The 23,620-nt window shown below is 35.2% G+C and overlaps 1 protein-coding gene across 2 annotated transcripts in view; it reads right to left on the reverse strand.

The window, feature by feature from the left end:
• Window positions 1-23,620, reverse strand: part of NUBPL (NUBP iron-sulfur cluster assembly factor, mitochondrial) — a 212,589-nt gene that overhangs the window by 13,524 nt on the left and 175,445 nt on the right. For both annotated transcript variants that reach the window (XM_045569065.1, XM_045569074.1), the window contains one exon: window positions 17,392-17,477. In XM_045569065.1, the coding sequence (XP_045425021.1) occupies window positions 17,392-17,477 (86 nt within the window). The remainder of the gene's footprint in view (window positions 1-17,391; window positions 17,478-23,620) is intronic.

Genomic DNA, 23,620 nt, shown 5'->3' on the forward strand with positions numbered 1-23,620 from the left:
TTGTTTGGTAAGGAAAGTTAGGGTCAGATGATAAGATGCTAACCGCCATCCATGCATTTGAGGCTTTCCTGGAAACCACTAATGGTTTTTAAAGTTGAGAAGATGGTATTGAAGAGGTAGTGTTACACAATCAGATCTGTGTTTCAATTTAGCTCTGATGACAATATGGAGAAAAATAACAAAGGAGAAACAGAGGAAAATAAACAGGCAAAAGATTAACTGTGAATGAAACCTCACAGTAAATAACAGTACACATATACTGAGTCCTTATTATGAGCCAGACATTGGGATAAGTGCTTCAAATGTACTATCTTATTTACTCCTCACAAGAACTTTGAGATGAGTATTTTATCATCCCCATTCTATAGCTGAGGAAACTGACAGTGCTAGCAAAAGATAAACTTAGCTCTTACCAAAATGCTATTGTTTGAAACAAAATTTTAAAGTTTCATAGAAAATGTCCATCACCTTCTGAGTTTCCCCAGCTTCTGGCACAAAATAGATACAGCTGACCTTTGAACAACACGGGTTTGAACTGCGTGGGTCTACTTACACATGGATTTTTTTTCAACCAACTGGGGATCAAAAATGCAGTATTAGCCAGGAGCGGTGGCTCATGCCTGTAATCCTAGCACTCTGGGGGGCCAAGGCAGGAGGATCGCTTGAGCTCAGGAGTTCAAGACCAGCCTGAGCAAAAGCAAGACCCCATCTCTAGTGGAAAAAAAAAAAAAAAACAGAAAAAATTAGCCAGGTTTGGTAGTGTATGCCTGTGGTCCCAGTTACTTGGGAGGCTGAGGCAGGAGGATCAGTTGAGCCTGGGAGTTTGGGTTGCAGTGAGCTATGATGATGACAATGCACTCTAGCCCAGATGACAGATCAAGAGTCTGTCTCAAAAAAGAAAAAAAAAAAAGAAAGAAAGAAAGAAAGAAAGAAAAGAAAGAAAGAAAGAAAGAAAGAAAGAAAGAAAGAAAGAAAGAAAGAAAGAAAGAAAGAAAGAAAGAAAGAAAGAAAGAAAGGAAAGGAAGGAAGGAAGGAAGGAAGGAAGGAAGGAAGGAAGGAAGGAAAGAAAGAAAGAAAGAAAGAAAGAAAGAAAGAAAGAAAGAAAGAAAGAAAGAAAGAAAGAAAGAAAGAAAGAAAGAAAAGAAAGAAAGAAAGAAAAACAAAAACCAAAAAAACACAGTACTACTGGGCCAGTGGCACATGCCTCTAATCCCAGCTCCTTGGGAGGTTGAGACAGGGAGGATTGCTTGAGGCCAGGAGTCTGAGACCAGCTTGGGCAATACAGCAAGACCCTATCTCTTAAAAAATTTTAAAAAGAAAATTATTCTGGCATGATGGAGAGCACAGCTGTAGTCCCAGCTATTCAGGAAGCTGAGGAGGGAAGACTGCTTGAGCCCAGGAGTTCAAGCCTACAGTAAACTATGATCGCACCACTGCACTCCATCCTGAGTGACAGAGTGAGGCCCTGTCTCTAAAAAAAAAAAAAAAGAAAACAGAAAATACAGTATTCATGGGATGCAAAACCCATGCATGTGAAGGGCCAACTTTTTGTATATGCCGATTCCACGGGGCCAAATGCAGGACTTGAGTACAAGCAGATTTGGTATATTGTAGGGGGGGAGCATTCCAGAACCAATCCCCCTTGTATACTGAGGAACAATGGTACCTAATAAACGTTATTACTTAACAGTACTGTTGAATAAACAGTTGAATAAACAGGCTCTGCAAATATAATCTTTATTCATGTTCCTTTTAATCCCACCTTCTTATTGATGAGGAGCAGTGGCATTCTTCTGTAATAAAAATGTGGAACACTACTAACAGAGGCTTAAAGATAACAATGTTTGTATCATCCTATCAATTCCACCATAAGATTATCATCATAGATTATTAGAACATTTGGATTTTAAATGAATAATATCACTGATAGTCCACAATGGAACACACAGACAAGAAGGTGATAAAAATTGTTATTCTTTTTTGTTTTTAACAATTTAATTCTGCTTCTTTATTCTCAAAATATGATTTTTTATTTATTTATTTTTAATTTCAGCATATTATGGAGGTACAAATGTTTAGGTTACATATGTTGCCCTTGCCCCCCCCCTCATTCAGAGCTTCAAGCATGTCCATCCCCCAGCCAGTGCGTACTGCACCCAGGAAAGAAGAACAAAAAAAGACTAAAGTTGTCCACAACACATATAAATGAAGACAAATAGTGAAGGACATAAATTTGCAGCAAAGCACTCTCTAAGCATCTCATATATGCCCTTTTGCTGATGCAAAGTATCACAAAAAATAAATCACACTGTATTTTGGTAATTTAGTACTATCTTCAGAAAGCTAGAGGAAAATACAGCTTAATATCACACAGCTTATTTGTTTATTCACTATATCTATATAATACACTTATTGCTTGGGCAGTTTTACTGCCATTTATCTTAAATATGATATATTCCTTGACTATAGGGCTTTCAACATAAACATAAACATATAACTCAAGAAATGAGAAAAGGAAAACCACTCAAAGAAAGTGAAAATCTACGTGAGGATATATTTCAATTCAGAGAGAAGAGGTAAAGCATTCTTACCTTGGAATCTCTTAGACTCCCCAAGACATACAGGAATAGAGCAATGGGGTATTTGCAGTTTGTGAGATTTACCTTGTATTATCAACTTGTTCTATATGGACTGTACAAATATCTTAGATATGTCTGCCATAGACTACATAAATGTAACAGACCTAAAATATAAAAACACTATAACCAAACTCAATATTTAATGAGTAACTATGCTAGTAACTGGGCTAAATTAAGGATTAGCATATAGTAGTAAGCAAAACAGATTTGATCCTTACTCCCTTGAAGCTTGCACTCTAATTGGAGAAATGGATTGAACAAATAATAGTGCAAAAATATACTTATCAAATGGAACAGTTTCTCTGGAAGCAAAGTCAGGTTATTATGAGAATATAGAACAGAAAGAACTTGATCTACACTGAGAGTCAGAGAGGGCTTTCTTGAAATATTTGACCTAAAAGGTACAGAATAACCAGGGAAAAACAAGGAGAAAGGGAAGAAAAACATTCAAGACAGAACTAGAAAACACCTGTCTCCCTTCAAGGAATTGAAAGGCCAGCCTGAGGACTCTGAGGTGATAGTGGGAGTGGCATGAGATGAAGCTGGAAAGGTAGGGTTTGTAGGCTATATTAAGGTGTCTGGGTTATATAATGAGTGCCAAGAGAAGCCATTAGAGAGGCCACTACGCCTGTGGTTGTAGGAGATTCATTACTCAGGACCGTAGGGTTTTCAAACAACATGAAATAATAGAAAAAACCAAATGGACTCATTTTTGTGTGTTTATTTTCTTAGACAAAGACAAATCTAGAGCTTTGTTCTCCAAAATTGATTGCAGGAGAAGTGATCATTTTTAGGGTGTCTAAAATATGTCCAGTTCTCCTCCTGGGCACAAGATTAGGATTTTTCTCCTCTGCAATTAGGTGAGGACATATAACTTGCTTTGGCTTATGAAATGTGAACAGAAGTGCCATGTGTCTTACCTAGGCCAAAGCTTTAAGTGCTAATTCCCCATTAACTTTCCCTCTGTCCCAGTGACCAGCTAGCTTCCAGATGGTAGCTGCTCTGTCAGTCTGGGTGCCAGTGTTGAACAATACATAAGAGTGTTGAAGCCAAACCACAATGGACATGTAGCATGAGAGAAATAAACCGGTTGTTTTAAGCCACTGAAATTTGAGAACTGTTAACATACATAACCTAGACAATCTTGGCTGATATGGAGAGTAGAAAGAAAATATCAGAATTTCTTTTTAAATTTCAATGTTGTGTGTTTTATAATGACAATAACATATTAAAGCACTAATATATGTATACTACATATACTATATAATATAAATATATATACATATTGGGGTATATGTTCAAGCATCATTTACCAATAAAAATGTATAGTTAAAAGTTTGGAGGTAAAGACCCCATTATATGTTTGAAAGTCAGAGATTTTGACAACTAAGCTTGGCTCTATTACTATTTTTTTTTAATGTAACTTCTTCCAGTTTAAGGATAAGTGCTCTAATATTGCTTCCTGGGTCATCTTGAATAAACTAATTCCACTTAACTCTAGAATTCCCTTAAGCACTTCCCACACATACACCACTTTACTTGATATTTAAAAAAAAGTTGGTTGTAATGGAACAGAACAGAGAGCCAGAACAGACCCATACATGGAAGTCACTGATTACAGTGGAGATGACACAGTACTGCATGTTAACTGGATATCCATATGGAAAATAATGAATCTTAACCCCCTACCTCACCCCATACACAAAAATTAATTCCAGGTGGATTGTAGAGTTAAATGTGAAAGGTAAAACAATAACACTTACAGAAGAAAACAGGTAAATATACTTATAACCTTGAAGGCACACAAAGGTTTTTCTAGCAGGGCACAAAGAAGCAATAAACATAAATGAAAAATTTTTTTATTAAATTGGACTACTCAAAATTAAGAAATTAATCAAAAGATATGATTAAGAGAGTAAAAAGGCAAGCTATAGAGTATGAGATGATATTTACAATACACATATATGACAAAGGACTTTTACCAGTAATATATAAAAACTCCTACAAATCAACAAGAAAAAAGTCAGATAGTACAATAAAGAAATGGACAAGAGACTTAACAGGCACGCCACAGAAAAGGACACATGAAATATATTTATGCTTGAAACTGGATTAGAAAAGATGAATGTCAGTATGACTAGAACAAAAACAAAAAAACTACAAATGCTGGTGAGGATGAAACAACTAAGATTCGTTGTTTTAGTTGAGTATAAATGAGTACAACCATTTAAAAAACTGTTTGGCAGTATCTATTTAAACAGATACATGCCTATACTATGGCAGAGCAATTCCACTCCCAGTTACATACCAACAGAAATATGAACATGACATTCACTAAAAGACATGTACAGAAATGTTCATAACAGCACTAATCATAATAGTCAAAAATGGAAAACTACTCAAATGTCCATCAATAGTAAAATGGACAAATTGTAGTATATCTACACAAAAAATGCCACACAGGAATGAGAATAAAAGAACCATAGCTACAATCAACTGTATGAGTGAATCTTGCAAACATGTTAAGCAAGATAAGTCAGATATACAAAAGCATATATTATATTATTACATTCATAAAAATTTCACAAACAGGCAAAACTAATCTATAGTATTATAATTTGGGTTCCATTTGGGGAGCAGTGACTGAAGGTGGCAAAAGGCAGGAATTTCTAGGATGCTGGTAATGTTCTGTCTCTCTCTCCTCTCTCTCTCTCTTTCTTTTTTGTATCCTTTGTCCAACATCTCTCCAACCCCTCCTCCACAGCCCCTTGTAAGGACCATTCTACTCTCTATTTCAGTGGTTCAAATTTTTAGATTCCACATATAAATGAGATCAAGAAACGTCTGTCTTTCTATACCTGGCTTATCTCACTTCATATAATATCCCCCAAGTTCATCCATGTTGTTGCAAATGACAGGATTTCCTTCTTTTTAAAGGCTAAATAGTACTCCATTGTGAATATACACATTTTCTTTATCCAGTCATCTGCTGATGGATACTTGGTTGATTCCATATTTTGGCTATTGTGAATAATGGTGCAACAAACAGGAGTGCAGATATCTGTTAAACATACTGATTTCATTTCCCTTGGATATATACCCAGTAGGAGAATTGCTGGATCATATGGTAGTTGTAGTTTTAATTTTTTTTTCTTTTTTGAGACAGGATCTTGCGCTGTCACCCAGGCTGGAGTACAGTGATACAGCCACAGCTCATCATAACCTCAAATTCCCGGGCTCAAGTGATCCTCCTGCCTCAGTTTCCTGAGTAGCTAGGACTGTAGATGCATGCCACCACACCTGGATAATTTTTAAAATTTTTTGTAGAGACGGTGTCTCACTATGTTGTCCAGGCTGGTCTTGAACTCCTGGGCTCAAGCAATCTTCCTGCCTTGGCCTCCCAAAGTACTGGGATTATACATGTGAGCCACTGCACTGGCCTATTTTTAAGTTTTTAAGGAACATCCCTACTATTTCCTATAATGGCTGTACTAATTTGTATTTCTACCAACAGTTTACAAGAGTTCCCTTTTCTCTGTAACCTCTTCAAGACTTACCTTTTGTCTTTTTGATAATAGGTATTCTTAGAGGGGTGAGGTGATATCTCATTGTGGTTTTAATTTGCATTTCTCTGATGATTAGTGATGTTGAGCATTTTTAAAATATATTTGTTGGCCATCTGCATGCCCTTATTGGTTGATCCATATATAATTTTTATATGGATTTCATGTTGAAAATAACAGTATTTTGAATATACTGCACTAAGTATATTATGAAAATAAACTTCACCTTTTAGCTTTTTTACTTTTTAAAATATGGCTACTAAAAACTTCAAAATTACATTTGTGGCTCATATTATATTTCCAATGGACAGTGTTACTCTAGACATTTAAAGTCTGACTATAGAATTTATTTTGATAGTTTTTCTACTCAATGTTTTAAGGTCCTAACATATACAAAATATTTTATCAGGTTCTGCAATTTATTATGAATAATAAAAATAATTGAACAGAAGTGAAACATTTACTTTCAAGAATATGCAGGACAGATAAATTATCAAGTTTCTTTGCTTTTAGTTGAAATTATATCATCCATGTGTGATAACACTCTTGTATGGTTATCTTATTCCGTACTGAAGCTCATACAACAGTTATATAGATAACTGTGTGTGTCTCTATGTGTGTATATATAGTTACATAGATAGATATACATGTTATTTATATATTCTATCTTTGATTAATTAAGAAAGAGAAAAGAAATTAACATATATATATATATATATATATAGACATATATAGACTGTGTGGCAAACAACTCTTTTAAAACATAGGGTTAGCCAGGGAAAAATGTAAAAGAAAGCCTTGAGTATTGAAAAGCTTAGAAACCACTGCTCCAGTTCATTTAAGAGCAGTCGTCCATAATCAGTGAGGTTTTGAATGGAGATAACTAATGTAATAAGGGAGAACATTAGAATATCCATATTACAATTTTGCTCATAAAAAATTCTTCTTCTAAATAGGAAAGAATTCATGTTCATATGACCCCCCCAAAAAATAAGCCTTACATCTTAAGAATACTTTATATATCATTAAGCTATTTTTGTTTATTGAAGAGCTACTATATGTATCTTTTGATAGCAGAAACATTAGAAAACAGACACTTTGCTATAGCTTAATTTACATACCACCATTGAGATGCAGCTGTAAGCCTGCTCAATCATTTTTTTAATGCCTCATAAAAGTATAAGGTCTTTTTTCATTTTACCTCAGCTAGTTTTACTGAAAGAAAGCAAATACTACATGCCTAACATCAGCCACCACAAACATTTTACATGTTATTCTTACAGTATTCCAATCCAGCACTGGCTCAAAATGTTATTACCTTTATTAACTTTTAAAAAATTGACACTTTTTAAATATCAACATTGCTCTGAATACTGGATTTTTGTGTCTAAATCTATTGAATTAAGCAGTCTCAAAGGGCTCCAATTTTAATTTCTTCTTGGCATTTAAAACCCAGATTCAGGTAAGTAACAAGCAAGATTTTCGGGCTACTATATAATCCAATTTCTCAAGGTTACAATCAGATTAAATGCTTGCTGGTTAGAGCCTATAACAAGGATTAAATGCTATGATTTAAGAAAAAGTGAGGAGGAAAGATTCATTGTTAAATAGAGAATGAATAATAACTGAAATAGGTTAGATTCATAAGTGCTTTTTAATTCTCCATTAGCCTTGAACCAGTCTTTGGTATATTCCTTGGAGCATGTGCACAGATATTATAATTTTTAAAAATGTGATAGATGTTCTTGTTTTCTCTTTCAGAAGTAGTCTGACACAGAAACAACATGGAAACAACAATGAATGGGGAGGCCTGTGTCCATGCTTCTCCAGGGACCATCTAAATAGCTATGGGTCCATGAGGTACAACTCAACTTCTCTAAGCCATGAATGCTTAATCTTAAAAATGAGGATTTATAATGATCTCTAAAGTCTACTACTATAACAATAACATTCAGAGCTACCCTTTACAGTACCATGGTCTAAGGCTGTGCTAATATACTAAAGTTATAGTAATATACTATATTATATACTGAATATATATTCATACTTAACTGCCTTAATGATCAATAAAATGAGTATTATACCTATTTCATGAAAGGGAACACTGAAGCTAAACTATTTGCTCAAGGTCACAAGTTAGTAAATCACAAAGCAAAATTCAAACTAGCTGGGTGATTGGTTTGTATGTGGAAATGACCAAGCAAAATCACAAATAAATGGACTAGCAGCTGTCCCCAACCTTTCTGGCACCAGGGACCAGTTTCATGGAGGACAATTTAGGAGCTCAGGAGCTAAGGAGCTCAGGCAGTGATGCAAGTAATAGGGAGCAGCTGCACTCTAAATACAGATGAAATATGTACCAGTACTAGGCCATGGCCCAGGGATTGGGGACCACAGGACTATAGAATTTTGTGCATGGATATAGGTGGCCCGAAATAATGATGAGTCAATATAATTTAATAGAGCAATACAGCATAGTAATTAAGGGCACAGTTATAGGGAAAGCCTAACTTGAACCATCCTTACACTCAGTGGTACAGTCAAGCCTTGGACTTCATCCCCTTCTCCAAGTTCCTGGGCATGGAACTCCCCTTTTCTTTATTACCCTTATTGTACCTCTACTGACTGTCAACAGAACCTATGGCTCCTTAACTCCTCATTTTTCAATTCACCAAGTTCCTCTGGCTTTACTTGCCCACTGAACAATCAGAACCCCAATGACAAGCAAATTTGATGAAGACTCCTCTTGTACCCTAGAATCCTACACCCTGTGATATTTCATGACATCAACAGTACTAAACCTCAACTCCGAATTATCCACAGAAATTGCAGCCAAGAGTGTTGGCTCTGGGCTCGGCGCCGTAGCTCACGCCTGTAATCCTAGCACTCTGGGAGGCCGAGGCAGGCAGATCGTTTGAGCTCAGGAGTTCAAAACCAGCCTGAGCAAGAGCAAGACCCCGTCTCTACTAAAAAAAATAGAAAGAAATTAGCTGGACAACTTAAAATACATAGAAAAAATTAGCCAGGCATGGTGGTGCAAGCCTGTAGTCCCAGCTACTCGAGAGGCTGAGGCAGGAGGATTGCTTGAGCCCAGGAGTTTGAGGTTGCTGTGAGCTAGGCTGATGCCATGGCACTCTAGCCCAGGCAACAGAATGAGACTCTGTCTCAAAAAAAAAAAAAAATATTAATAATAATGTCAGCTCTGGAAAGCAGACTGCTTGAGATCAGAGCTCAGATTGATAACCTTATGTGAGTTATTTAACTTCTCAGTACCAGAGTTTCCTCATCTGCAAAATGGGGAAAATGATGTTCTCTACCTCACAGGGTTGTTGTGAGAGTCAGATGAGTTTCATTTATGTAAATCACATAGAATAGCATTCTAGTTTAAAGCACACATGGACTTCTGAGAGATCCTGGAGAAAGACACAAATGAGCACACATTTTTAGTCTCTGAGATGTAATTATGGCTTGATACAGGATGTTATCTAGTCTTGTAAAGGTTATCATTTGAAGAAAACTTATTTTTCTAAAAATGGAAAAATTACCCTACTGTGAAGAAGGATGCCACATGTGATAGGTCATGTGCAACTTAGTTACTATGTTCCTAAAAAGAATTCAAACACCACCTTGCAAAGCGTCCAAAGCCAATAATGAAACATTCTGTAAATACATCAAGGGGATTAAACTCCTAGAGAATAAAATAAGACCACTTGATTATCACAGAGGAAAAACTATGCTTAAAGATGAAAAGAAGAGATGTGTCACTTGCCTCCATTTTCACATAAGATTATCTATTTCTAAATTGTTTTTTAAAGGCAATATAGTTGCCTTAAAACCAGGCTAGAGTAATAAATAAAACAGGACAAACTAGATGCTGAAAAAGTTCTAGGACTGACATCATGAACACATCAGTTCTGAAGGCATTCAAGGGTGAGGATGTAGAACTCTTGATCCAAATGGATAGCCTATTGCCATAAATGGTTACTTTGCCAGAAAAATTATAAACTACAATTCTGATTCTCATTGCCAAGAAGGGGTCCCATATAACAACTTGCAGGGTTTTTGGTAATGAAAATGGGCAAAATGCAAAAATACATTAACAACAATCATCTACTTCAGGTTCTAAGATCAACTAATTTTTCTTAGACGACAATATGATCATTAACCTTTAAAAATAAAATGTTAAAAAGTTTCAAACCACAGCAGGATTTTTTATTTCTTTTTAACAGAAAAAGTAAACCACAATAAAAGTAAAATTTCTGTCTCTCTTTTACAAAAGAGATTTGCAAGGCTGAAATAGTTATACAATTTTCAGAATTATTTATTATATTAGGAAACAAGTAAGCTCAGATTAGCATTAGACTTTAATGTATATATTTATACTCAGGTCAACTGTGGCATAGACTGCTAACTGCTCACCAAAATCTATGGTCTCATCTTCCTTGGAACACAACTAACCTACATTTTTGGGGCTCCTTGAGAAATGGGACATGTGGTCACGTGACTGAATTTTAGCTAGTGGCCTGTGAGTAGAAGTATGTGTACCACATCCAAACCTTGCCATAAAAAACTCCCATGTACATACATGCCTCTGTACTATCTTTCTCTTCTGGCTGGCTAGAATGAAGATGGCCCCAAGGGTAATCTGAGAAGTCACATTTGAAAATGACAGAGGCTCCAAATGACTGCATGAAAGAAGGTCACCCTGCTCACTAGTACTGTTACATGAATAAGAAATAAGCTTCTATTGTGTTTATATCATTAAACATTTTGGGGTCTATTAGTGACAGCAATTAGCCTACCTTAAATAACGTAAGTTTTAAATAATGCAGAATTTTAGACTCTAAATAACTTTAGCAACTTAAATCTATATGAAGAGAATATAAATGGCTCAACTAAAATTCTCAAAGAATAAGGAAACCTCAAAGACAGCACAGTATTTATCTTAATTTTTAAAAATTTATTATTAAAATTCTTATTAGCAAATAAAGGGACTAGTCAAAATACCTAAGGGACTAGTCAAAATACCTAGGCCAAATACATAAATTATAAATTATAAGTTTATCTGTTTTATGATAACATTCTAAAAAGTAATTATAATAAGCAACATTAATTGTATGGCATTATGTCAACATTGATTGTTTAGATTGTGCCAAAAACTGTATTAAGCCATTTATGTGCATTATCCCATTTATTTCTCAATTCAACCTTCTGAGGGAAATGGCACTACAATGTCCATATTACGAATGAGAAAAGTGAGGGAAAGGATAAATAACTCAGATTATATAGTTACAAAATGATAGAACTGGGATTTGAACTCTAAAATACAGACTTCTGAGCTCATGCTTTTTCACTACTTTGTAAAAATGCCTCTACAAGTAGTATTCTATCACCTAAAAAATTACAATAAATATTGGAAAGTAATATAATCTGTAACCACAAAAGAGTATTAAAGAACATAGCTAAGTGTTAAAAAAAAAAATTTGTGTATAAGAGGCTGTAAACATACAGATGAATAAGAAGTCTGGTTCTTTGCAATGTGAATAGTACTTTAAAAAAAGAAAAGGCCAGCATCAAATTGTTTTCCCTACCAGTCTCTTCCTTGACAAACACTATTAAATCAAACCCTCATACAGAATAAGGGCAGAGATTTTTGACTGAGGACGTAACCTCTTATTTCCAGTTCGTTGTCAATCTGAGCAAAACACCAGTTCCTAGTAGATTTATTAATGACAGCAAAACTCTCAAAATTCCTTTGATTTCTGTCCTTTTTGTTCTAACTCCCCTACCTATGCAATCAGTTGCCAAGCTTGCCAATTCTTCCTTTAAAACGTCAATTACATTTATTCCTCTTTCCATTTTCACTGCCGTTATTCTAAATCTGCTCTTCACTCCCGATCACCTACACCAGTGTTTTTCCAACTTTTTAAACTGTCTTAATGATGAGAGAATTTACATCTTTATCCAATACAAATACACACATACGTGTATTTACAACTAAGACCAAATCTTTAAGAAATGAGATTTTCTCTTCTTAAGAGCAATTTATCCTGATATCATTTATAAACTTTGCTTACATTTCTTACTGCATTGATTTCATGACCCCATTGGTGGGTCACAACCTGCAGTGTTAATAACCTTGATCATTGCAAATGTTTCCTTACTGCCTCCATGCTTTCCTGGCTCCTGTCCTTTCTATTCATCTCCACCAGATTAAAACTTTTTTTTTTTTTTTTTAAGATAGGGTCTTGCTCTGTCGCTGGGACTAAAGTATAGTGGCATCATCATAGTTCACTGCAACCTCAAACTCCCGGGCTTGAACAATCCTCTTGCCTTAGCCTCCTAAGTAGCTGGGACTACAGTTGCATGCCACCATGCCTGGCTAATTTTTCTATTTTTTGTAGATATGGGGGCCGGTCTCCAACTCCTTGCCTCAAGCAATCCTCCCACCTCGGCCTCCCAAAATGCTAGGATTATAGGCATGAGTCACATTTTCTTTTTTTTTAACAACGCTTCAAAGTGGAAGAATGAGCCACCTTTTTAAAGCTCTAGCCTAATTATATCTACTTCCTATCCAACATTCTTTATGAATTCCTCTTATAATCTTAAGAAGAAAGTAGAAATTCTTTAGCCTAGTATTTAATGCTCTATCAAACCTGGCCCTAGCATAGATACACCAATATATATTATTCCAACTAATGACAAACTGAACAATCCTGAAAACAACTTGTGCATTCCTCATTCTTTTCAGATGGAATTCTGTCCCTCCCCAGTCCCTAGATATGCCTATGAAAATCCTACTCTGCTCATTCTTTCAGTATATATTTAGTGAGCAGCTACATGTTCTAGGCACAGAGGAAGGCAGGTGGTCCTTGTATTCACAGACTTTACAGCATGGTACTGTAAATGTGAAAGTACTGACAAACGTGAAAGTTACAAAAGGGCAAATAGAGTAAAATTAGATCATAAAATTAAAAGAGCTCACCTGGTTAAAAGGGTTAGGGCAACTCTCCCAGACAAAGAGCTGTTTGTTTAATCTAAGTACCAAAGTATAAAAAGGAGTTAACACGTAAAAAGTGAAAGTAAAATGTTCTCAGAGAAATAGCATGCCACAGACCTGAGGAGAAAAATGGTATATGTAAGCTTCAAAGAAGTGGAAGAAGACCAGTTTGGCTATAGCAAGAGAACGTAGGCAGAGTCGCCTGTGAGCTGGGATCAAAGGGAATAGAAGATGTGGATGGCATTATATCCCAGGTCAAAGTATTTATCATGCATGCTATGTGCCAGGTAACTGAGCATTTAAGAATGTTTAAGGCATGTTTTCTTGTCATCCAGGAACTTACATTCTTCTATGAAGGATGACAGGTAAATCTATAGTGGGGTAAGAGTCAAACTAGATATATGTACAAGTAGTTCAGAGAAAGGATTATTAACTTTTTCTGGCTAATTGAGAAAACGTTTCTAGAGGAAATAATGCCTGAGCAGAAATTTTAAAAATGCATATGAGTTCCCTAAGATGACAATGGCTTATTAGGCAAAGGACCAGCACCTGCAAAATTACAGAGACATGAAAAAAGTAATCACAGCTTTTCCATGAAGTCATCTCTGGTAGCCTAGAAAACAAAGCATTTTCATGCTCCTCAAAATTTAGGGCCCCTGTACCATAAGAGTTAGTCTACAGGATGATGAAAGTACTTGAAGAAAGAGGCTTCATCCTCATTTCCCCCGCCCCCCCCGCCCAAATCACCAATGGAAGCTTATTACAGTACCTTGCTCAATATTAGTAAATATATATTTGTGGAATAAATAAATTAATCACTGTGTTGAATTAAAATTAACTAAGTAATCCCTTATGTGTAGAAGGAGTAAGAGAGCAAATATACTTTAACATACTTTTCAGGAGTTGGGAAGGAGATTACCAAAGGAGGAACAGCTAGATAGTGAAATCCCTGTGACTCCAAAAATTCAAATGGTAGGGGAAAGGCTCCAAAATCCAGGTACCTTAGACTCCCTTGTGTAACAAGGTAACAAAAGTGGGTGAGAATGACACAACACATAAAAAAATGTATGACTGAAAATTTTTATTATTTTTAAATAGATTAAATATATAATGTACCAACAAATACTACGATAATCAAGGATTTGGCATAGTTGGTGTCATTTCAGGCAAAGAACAGAGAATTTCATAGCTCATCTCTTCTCCCCTCCTTCCCCTATCTAAACCTTGAGTTTTAAGAAATCATTTAAACTAACTTCAAAATGTTCTTGCAGACATTACTAAATTGTCCATACCAATGAATTCCAATGACATTATTATTTCCATGGTAACTAATGCACTTCAAATGGGGGAAAAAACAGAGAGCAAGACTAAAAACCGGGGGGGGGGGGGGGGATGGAATAAAGTGGCATAAACAAAGCATAACATCTTTGTATTTATGGAATACTTTCTAATCTCAAACCCTTTATCATCACTTAGATTCTGAGTCTCCAAAGGGCCAGGGGGATCTTAGAGGTCATGAAATCCACTTTCCACTCACAGCCAAGACCCCCTTTACAATGTAGCTGTATCACGGTTGCCCAGCTGTTCACAGAGCTCACTACTGGAAAGTTCTCACTCATCCACTTGCTAACATTACTGAACACTTATCTTGTTTTACAGGTTTAAGAGATGATTGAGACATTCTATCTGTTTTTTTAAATTTTATAGTTTAGAGGGAAAATAATTAAAATAAAAAGATGAAAACAAGGGCTACAATAAAGATATAGGAAGATGTCCAAAAAGCCAGGGAACTATTAATTTTGACTTGGAGGGATTACACAGTTTCAATGCTTTCATGTCCACTCTAAGTCCTGCCAACCCATGACCACATCCTGGACCTTGTCATGACCCAAAACTGCTCCAACTCTGCAAACTCAAATTCTAACATGAACTTTCTGATCCCAAACAGACTTTTCACTCCCTAACTAATCCCTGAAATAATCCTATGAGCCTATGAGTCATTAGACTCCAAACTAACAAAGTCCATGCAGGACGTGCCTCATAGCCATGGTTACCTCAAATGACAGTATCAGCTGAAATGGTCTGTTAGTATACAAAATCATAACTTACTGGAGGGGGTGGGGTTAAAAACAGGTCTGGTTTCTGCTTTCTTTAAAACTTTTCCCCCAAGCAATTCATAATATTTATGAGTGAGCTAGACATATGCTTCCACCCTCAACTTACAGAATGAGAAATTAAGCATTCACTTATATGCAGATAGAATGGTTATTATCCTTACCGTGAAGTGGTCTTAACAGACTACTAACCCTCTATTTCTGCCAAAAGAAAGATTATAGATTACTTGTTAACTCAGTGTCATAATTTTTGGTAGATAACCTAACTTTTTGCTGATTTATATTTTAAAATACCATATAAGTAACCTTATTGAGTTACCTGAGCAGGCATTATTTATATCTAGTTTACCTTGTAGGGCATAATAGGAAGTCACATTGTTTAAATCAGGTGCTTTAGAGAGACAGTTTTCAGTCTGAGCAGGCATTTGGTTATCCTTGCTTTAAAATTTTCCAAGCTAGAATTCACATCATAGAACACTGGCCCTAAACTACTTGCTGATAACAATTTTACCCCTACCACTGAAAATACCCTCAGATCACCTGGAAGGTAAGCATACAGGCACCTTCCTTATCATCTTCCTCAATTTTCATAAGCTCTAGGTTGGAGCATGTCAACCTAACCCAGAGCTCCACGGTTTGTCAATGCATGCAGCTCTACACCAACTAACTGGCAAGGGAGAAGAGGTACTCGTCAAGGAGGATCACCTCAACCCCACTACTGTACTGTTTGATACTTTTCAGAAGCTCTCCTGAGAGATAAACATTTATGAAAGCTTCACTGAGTCCATTCGTGCCACTATATTATTGGATCTTATCCTGTGTCATGGTCTCATTGAAGAATCTGATAAAAGTTATAAATTCTTTCTATACCAAAACAAATACACTTGAACATACAATTTAGGGCAGGGGGAGGTGGGGGGTAGAAAATCATGAGAACCCCTGAAGCTAATCCATGGGCTGAAGTTCAAAAACCTCTGTTATATAAATTCTAAAATCTATCCATGAATTAAGCAGGCCCCAACCTTTTTGGCACCAGGGACGAGTTTCATGAAAGACAATTTTTCCTCGGATGGGAGGCGATGGTGGGGAGGGGTGGTATGGGGAGCGGCTATAAATACAGATGAAGCTTTGCTCACCTCCTGCTGTGCAGCCTGGTTCCTAACAGGTCACAGACAGGGGTCTGTGGGGGTGAGGGTTAGGGAGTGGGGGATTGGGGACCACACAGATGGAAGCATCCTTCTGGCCTTACACTGAAATGTTTGCTCTAAATTGTCCTCTGCCACAATTCCACCTGCTTTTGTTGAGGCATACTAGAAGGAAGAACCCTCTATTTCCTGTAAAGAAGGTGGTGAGAGTGTTAATTTAGATATACAGTTTCTTCTTTCCAAGAACTGAGAGAAAATAAGCCTCTCTAGTCTCAGCTCCATTTCTTTTGAGCATCCAGCTTTTTTTAACCTTGTGGAAATGGACAGTTTTATAAAGGTTTCTTTTCCCTTGGCTGTTAGAAAATTCATGGTACACCTCTAGCATGTGTTAAAGTTCTTTAATGGCATGCAATTTGTTTACTAACTTCATTTCTGACTCCATCTGATTTTAATACTTCTTTGTCTATTTTTACTAAGTTTTTAACTTGTTTTATTTCACCATATTGTACAGATTATCCTGAAATACCTTCTAGAAGAAGGTGGGCTATAAATAAGTTGAATTATAGGAAGCAGAAGGAAAAAAAGTAATCTTTTTTTCACCTGTTTCCCTACATGTGATCTATTCAAGTCTATCTATCTAATTTCCTAAAACACTCTTATAATTTTCTTGTCAGTGATAGCTGTAAACATATGTACTTCTTCAGAAAACTCATACCTGAAGGATGTTTTAGAATTCTTCTTGGTTAACATAATAGGCAGACATATTTGCACCTATAAGTGTGTTTTTAAAGTAATCATAAAGATGAACTAGGACTTTTATAAAGATTTCTGCACAAGACTAAATTAAAATTTGAATTGTACTTTTCAATGACTTGCTTCTTCAGTTAGAAGAATTTTATATTTTTCAACAGTAAAGCTGCAAATACTTACAGGCACATGGACTTTTCGAAACATCTCAGCACCCTTGTGTGCATCCATCAATGCAATATCCTGGGGCGTGGAGACAATCACAGCACCTATCAAAAGATAAACAAAATGATGCTATCTTTTAATTATTTATGGAGAGATTACTTCCAACGTTATGTTGCTTACATGCTCAGTCTACTACATTAACTATTTAGGTAATTCATATAAATGTTACATAAATGAATAGGAAAGACAAGGAAATGTCTACTTTGCTTTTGCCTACCTTGGACTTCTCACTTCTAAAATCACAACTGACTGATCAGTCATTCAGGATCATAACTACATCACTGGAACCTTCTTCCCATTCAGAGAATTTGCTAGTTAGAGAGATGCACAAAGTAGGCCTTAATTTTAAGAAGTTAATAGTTAGTCTACTTCAGAGACTAAAAAATCAAAGATTACACCACAATGTGCTGATAAGCACTGTAACAGAGATATGTATAGGAGAAATAGGAAGGAAAGCTAACTAATTCAATCTGGGAGAGAAGATGGTGAAGTACGATGGATGGGGCATGAAAGCAAGAAATAAGGATAGCAAAGGGGGAAAGTTTCCAGAAAGGTGATTCCAAAGCTAAATCATAAAAGTTTATATTCTAAAAAATTCACACTGTGGAAAACAGTTTGAAGGGAGTAAAACTGAAATTCAGATGGAAAATGCTGGTGGCCTGAACTAGGGCAGCACTGAAGTGGATGGAGATGGAGACTTTTCTGGATGTCCATTATTATCCTACAGAAACCAGATGGTACTAGGGTATAGTCTTTTGAGAGAGAGTGCAATATAATTTTCATTTAAGTGGAAACAACAAAGTTCTGGTTAAGATTGGCAGAGTCTGTGAATTTCTGAAATTTTGTGGTTTCCTTTAGATGATAACCTAAAAAGTAATTAACATAAACATATTATAGATCATATGGCTATCACCCTATAACTAAACACACAATGCTGTAACATTGCAGAGCCTCAAATTAAATGGCAGTCTCTCTTATAGCTAATGAAAACAAAGCCAGGATTAACAATAAATAACTAATTACACCAAGTGAAGGTCAAATGAGTATTGTCCGAAGGGACATTTTGAAAAAGTTAGAATAGAGAAAAGTGGTGGGAAAACCAAAGTTACTGCAAAGCACATGGCAGTATAGGTATGCCAAACTCAAAAGAAACTGTGCAATAGCAGTTAGCTATAAATTCATCTTGCAATCAGCATTTTCATTTGAGCAAAAACTTCACCTTTCACATTAATGTAATTTGAATTTTATTAATTTTATAAGTTTTTCCTATATTTATTTGTTTAGTTTTTAATTATTTAACATGAGCTATAAGCATCAGGAATTTGTGTTTACCTAGCTAAGTACCTTATAATAAAAATAAGTCGATATGGGGTAAGGGGATAGGAGATTATTTTTCCTTTAGAAATATTTGTTCATTATTCAAGTTTGAGATATACTAGCTGTAGGATTCAAAGAGATTAGGATTCAAACTTTGATTCCATAGATGATTAACTGTGTGACTAAATAATGACTAAACCATAGTTTGTTCACTTATAAATAGGCATAGAAATACCTAGGTCACAGGGCTGAAATAATTAAATAAACTACTGTACACAGATGCTTGACATGATGCCTGACATTCAATAAATGATAGCTGTTGTTAATAATTACATTATTTTATTTATTATTATTACTAATAAAATGCCTTAGAAGTTGCTGGGAAGGTAATTTTCCTATATGCCATCGGGCAGCTCATCCTACATTTCAAGCTGTTCCATGGATTGCTACATCCTTCTATTTTGATTTACTCTTTCCAAGAAACCAAAAACTAGTTCTCTTTCTCCTCTTTTAAAGACTTATACGGAAATCACACCTCAGCAAAAATTATACTCTACACATCCAATATATTTCCATAATTTGCCACCTTCTGGATTCTGTTATCAATCTGTTTCACTGTTTTTTCATATTCAGTCATTTGGAAGAGATCTACTTCCAGCTCTGGCTCCATCCAGCTGTGTGACTAACCTTGGGCAAATAACTCACAATCACTCTGGGTCTCAGTTTCCTTAGCTGTAAAACTAGTGCATGCACTGGACAGTCGCTAAGGATTCATCTATCTCTATGACTAGATGATTTAGCATTCCCTCTTAACTATAAATAGCTTACAAAACCACTTCTGCTCAACCTGACTGCTCCAGTAATCTTATTTAAGTGAATGTGAAATGCTACCTCCTCTAAGAAGTATCGTCCCTCAGTCTCAGAGCCACTCTCTTTGTATATTATTATAAGCAGAGAACCTCGTTGGCTATTTCCTCCAAATCTCCTTAACTACATATATACTAGTATATAGGGGGTTGTCTGTTACATTGGCTTTGAAAAGTATTCTTAGCTTTCATATGATATAAGTATGTTATTTGTTTAAATACTTTTTGTCCACTATTTGTATCACCATTACACAGTATAGCTTCAAGGGTGGTTATGATTTTTTTTCATCTTTTTATCAAACAAAATTAATGACACAACACCTTGTACAAAATAGACACTTAACAAAAGATCAACAATTTAAATAATTTTCCTATATTTTCAGAATCATCTATTCTAGATTGCCACAGCATGAACTTTTAGTTGAACTTCTTGAACTAGGAGTTAAGAACTCTGGATTCTGGTTTTGTTGACTGTGTTAAATATAAAATACAGCCTTGAATAACTCACTAAATCTCAATACACTTCAATTAACTCCTCAATAAAATGACCTATTAATATTTCCATTGGCCCTATTTAACTTGAAAAGCTGTCAGATGTTTTTTTAAAAAGGTAGAAATTTTATAAAAATGTTCAGGGACATTATTTTGCTATAACATCAATCCTAGAGAGAAGGATTAAAGTGACTTCATTTTCTCTGTACGTAACACTAATGCAGTATCATAAATAAGCATTCATATCATCTGAGCTTCTTTGTAGAGTAGTCTAAATAGCACCATTCCAACAAATTAATAACAACTTCTGACAAGGACAAGGATCATCTTCCATGTCCCAGCAAATGCTCACAAAACATGTAAACATTCCATTGGAACTACCAGCCACATTTATAGAAGATATTTTGGATAAAATTATTATTATTATTTTGCTAAAATATATGTTCTTAATTAATGACTAAGTCCTTAATTACAGTACAATCAGCCTTTAAGATACTGTGCTGAAAAAAATTTTCTAGCCCTTCTTGAAGAATGCGAAAACATAACTAGTTCACATATAAATCACTACCTCTCAAAATTTAGTACATTATATAGTAGACCATTTCAGATAGCCCAACAATGAATGACCTTTAGAATTTATGATAAGGAAATAAAGCACAACAAACAAAACCTCTAGCAAAATTAAATGTAATCCTTACACAATCAATGCATCATAGCCCAGATTTTTAAATTTTAAAGGAACTATGTCAACTTTTTCTTGTTAATGTATCTCTTAGCTTAAGATATGGTCCCCAAAACCTGATACTACATTTTATCTTTAAGGTTCCTTGGTTTCTACCCAGTAATTTTTATTTTTCTCATGGCTCATGAAACATAAACCAGTATGAACTAGCCTAGAATTTTCTATCTTTATACCATCACTAATGATGTCACTTCAGTTTTGTGAGTCTGTTAGAAAACTTGTGCTCCCTCTACTGACCATAAGGAAATGTCAGCAAAAAGAAAGTTTTGTTTGCAATAAATAGGGGGTAAAATGCTTATCTCAAGAATCCCATCAAGAATTCTCTATTTTCTAGGGTAAATGTCTAAGTTCAAACAATTAAATAACATTGTTCAAATGCTATTTCATAACATGTCTTTTTAAAAGCTTTTTTATTAGCTGAGATTTACCAAAAAACACTGGCACATTCTGGCAAATATATAAATATCTTACAAAAATAACTATTTAAAACATTGTCTTAATTGTTAATTCTCTTGAGTATTAAGAGGGAAATCTATTTACAACTGCATATCTGGATTTGGGTCAGAGTTCAGAGTAGTTAAACATTTAAAACTGATTATTCCAGATGTTAGACTGATCATAATTATACCAGTGTGGAACTATTCAACTATGCATTCTAGTCTCGAGGGCATAGATTGCATCTAATTCCCATGCTTGACTGAGAACTTCAACGTTAGAACCTAATAAACATGTACAAGAAAACCTGCTCAGACTTATACTTGGAGAAATAATTCTATACCCTTACAATTCTTTAGCATATCAATGTAAAGACAACTAAGACTTAAAGAAGCATATTAACTGCTCTTCTTAATGTTCACAGTGCTCTTAACATTTAGTGCTGCTGATTCTCCTTGATTTATTTAGAGATATACTTCTATTAATAGCAAAAGAAAATAATTATTCAACTTCTGATGGTTTAACATAAACAATGCCAAATATATTTACAATTTTTTATTAACTATAAATTAGATTGGTTTTGGTATTTTTTAGCTCTCCCCTGTCGTCCAAAACTTCTTGAATTATAAATATAATTTGCTGTAAGATCAAGGATGCCTACCAATATTAGTATCAGCTTAAGTAAAACATGATTTAAAAGGTAAATTCACCTCAAATGTATTCAGACTGTGTTTCAACAAGAAATATAAATAACTCTTGGATGAGACACTGTTTTGGATTCCATGCTTCCTTTCAAAACAGAATTGACTACAGTCACAAAGGGGACATACTTTATGAATTTAAAGATCAATCATCATCCATTTCCTACAGCAAGAACAAATTTTGCTATAGGAAATTACGTCAATTGCTACCAAAAAGAATTACCAAACACAATAATTAGTGGAGACCATGGTATTTCCAAGTTTCTGGTAAGAAAGAGCATGTGCACTTTGGAAATTTAAATAAGAATTCAAATTCATCAAAGGAATCTGAATATATATTTGCTGTTTAGGGACAAAGACTGGCTCTTCAATATAACGGAGTCAACAGGTAAGTGGGCTTCCAGTCATTTTATCTTAAGGATGCTTACAAAGAATTAACCAGGACTATCCAAACTGCATTCACCAAGGAACAACTAGGGATAAGCAAGATTTCCACAGATTTTAAAATCTTGTGATGTAACCAGATAGCTCTGTCATGTACATACATATTGTCTTTCTCCCCCCCCCAGCCCCAGCTCCCTCTCTCATTGTCAACTCCCCTTCCCCCTTCTGATCTCTCCAGTAAAGTTAAAATAATATTCTCACTTCTTTCCAGTCTTGAATCCATCTTTATGATGATAAGCAAACACCTTGGGGAACGTACTTGTACACAAATGTCTCTACAACTCAGAAAACTCTTTTGCTCTTCTGTGAGCATCTGTTCCTGTTAACTCTTAAGATTAACATTTTGCATTTCAAATTCTGTTAGACGCACATATAGCTCAGCCTGCCCACGACTGCAGTGAGCCACTACCAAAGGCTATTTGTTTAATAATGGAACACATTCTTTTATAGACACATTCTTTCCCTGAAAGAAACTCCAGAGAGGAGAACCGCAACTCTCTAATTACCCTAACTTTATTTAACCAGGTTCATTTCAGGAAATAGAGGAATAGAGACTGAGACTTTCTATGGGAAAGCTTTGATCCATTTCCAAATACTGGCATACTTAAGATGGGAAGACATTCTTCGGACCTATACTTCAGATCTTGATCAAATTTCTAACATCTGTGACCAAGTGCAAAAACTTTTTAGATTGCATGACATGTACTTTTTCTACCTATAAATGTTTAATGAATTTACCCATTGGTCATTATACTGTTCACTGAACTTTAAGACATCAAGGATGGGTTGGCTTAAACAAGTGATTCTCAAAGCTAACTAAATAAGAATCAGCTGGGGAAGCTTTTAAAGTCCTGGGACTTTTCATGTCATAGTTCAGAAGTTATTAATTCTCATGCTATTTTTTATAACTATTAATTGATAAACTATAACTTCTACCTATAAGTTCAGCCAAATTCAAGTGCCCTAAAGAGTTTTCTTCTTAAATTTATGCTGAAAATGTTGTTGCTTATTAGCTAATGTTATTAAATGTTGTCGCTTATTAGCTAATGATATTATATTTAATTTTATAAATTTGATTCCCAATCTAACCAGGACTGAAGTTTCAGATTGAAATATCAAGAATGCCCTAAAAGATAAAACCCTGGAATACATACGGTCTTTAATGGTTGGTTTCAATTTGTGTAACAATA

This window comes from Lemur catta, chromosome 1 (assembly GCF_020740605.2).
Source record: "Lemur catta isolate mLemCat1 chromosome 1, mLemCat1.pri, whole genome shotgun sequence".
Lineage (NCBI taxonomy): Eukaryota > Metazoa > Chordata > Mammalia > Primates > Lemuridae > Lemur > Lemur catta.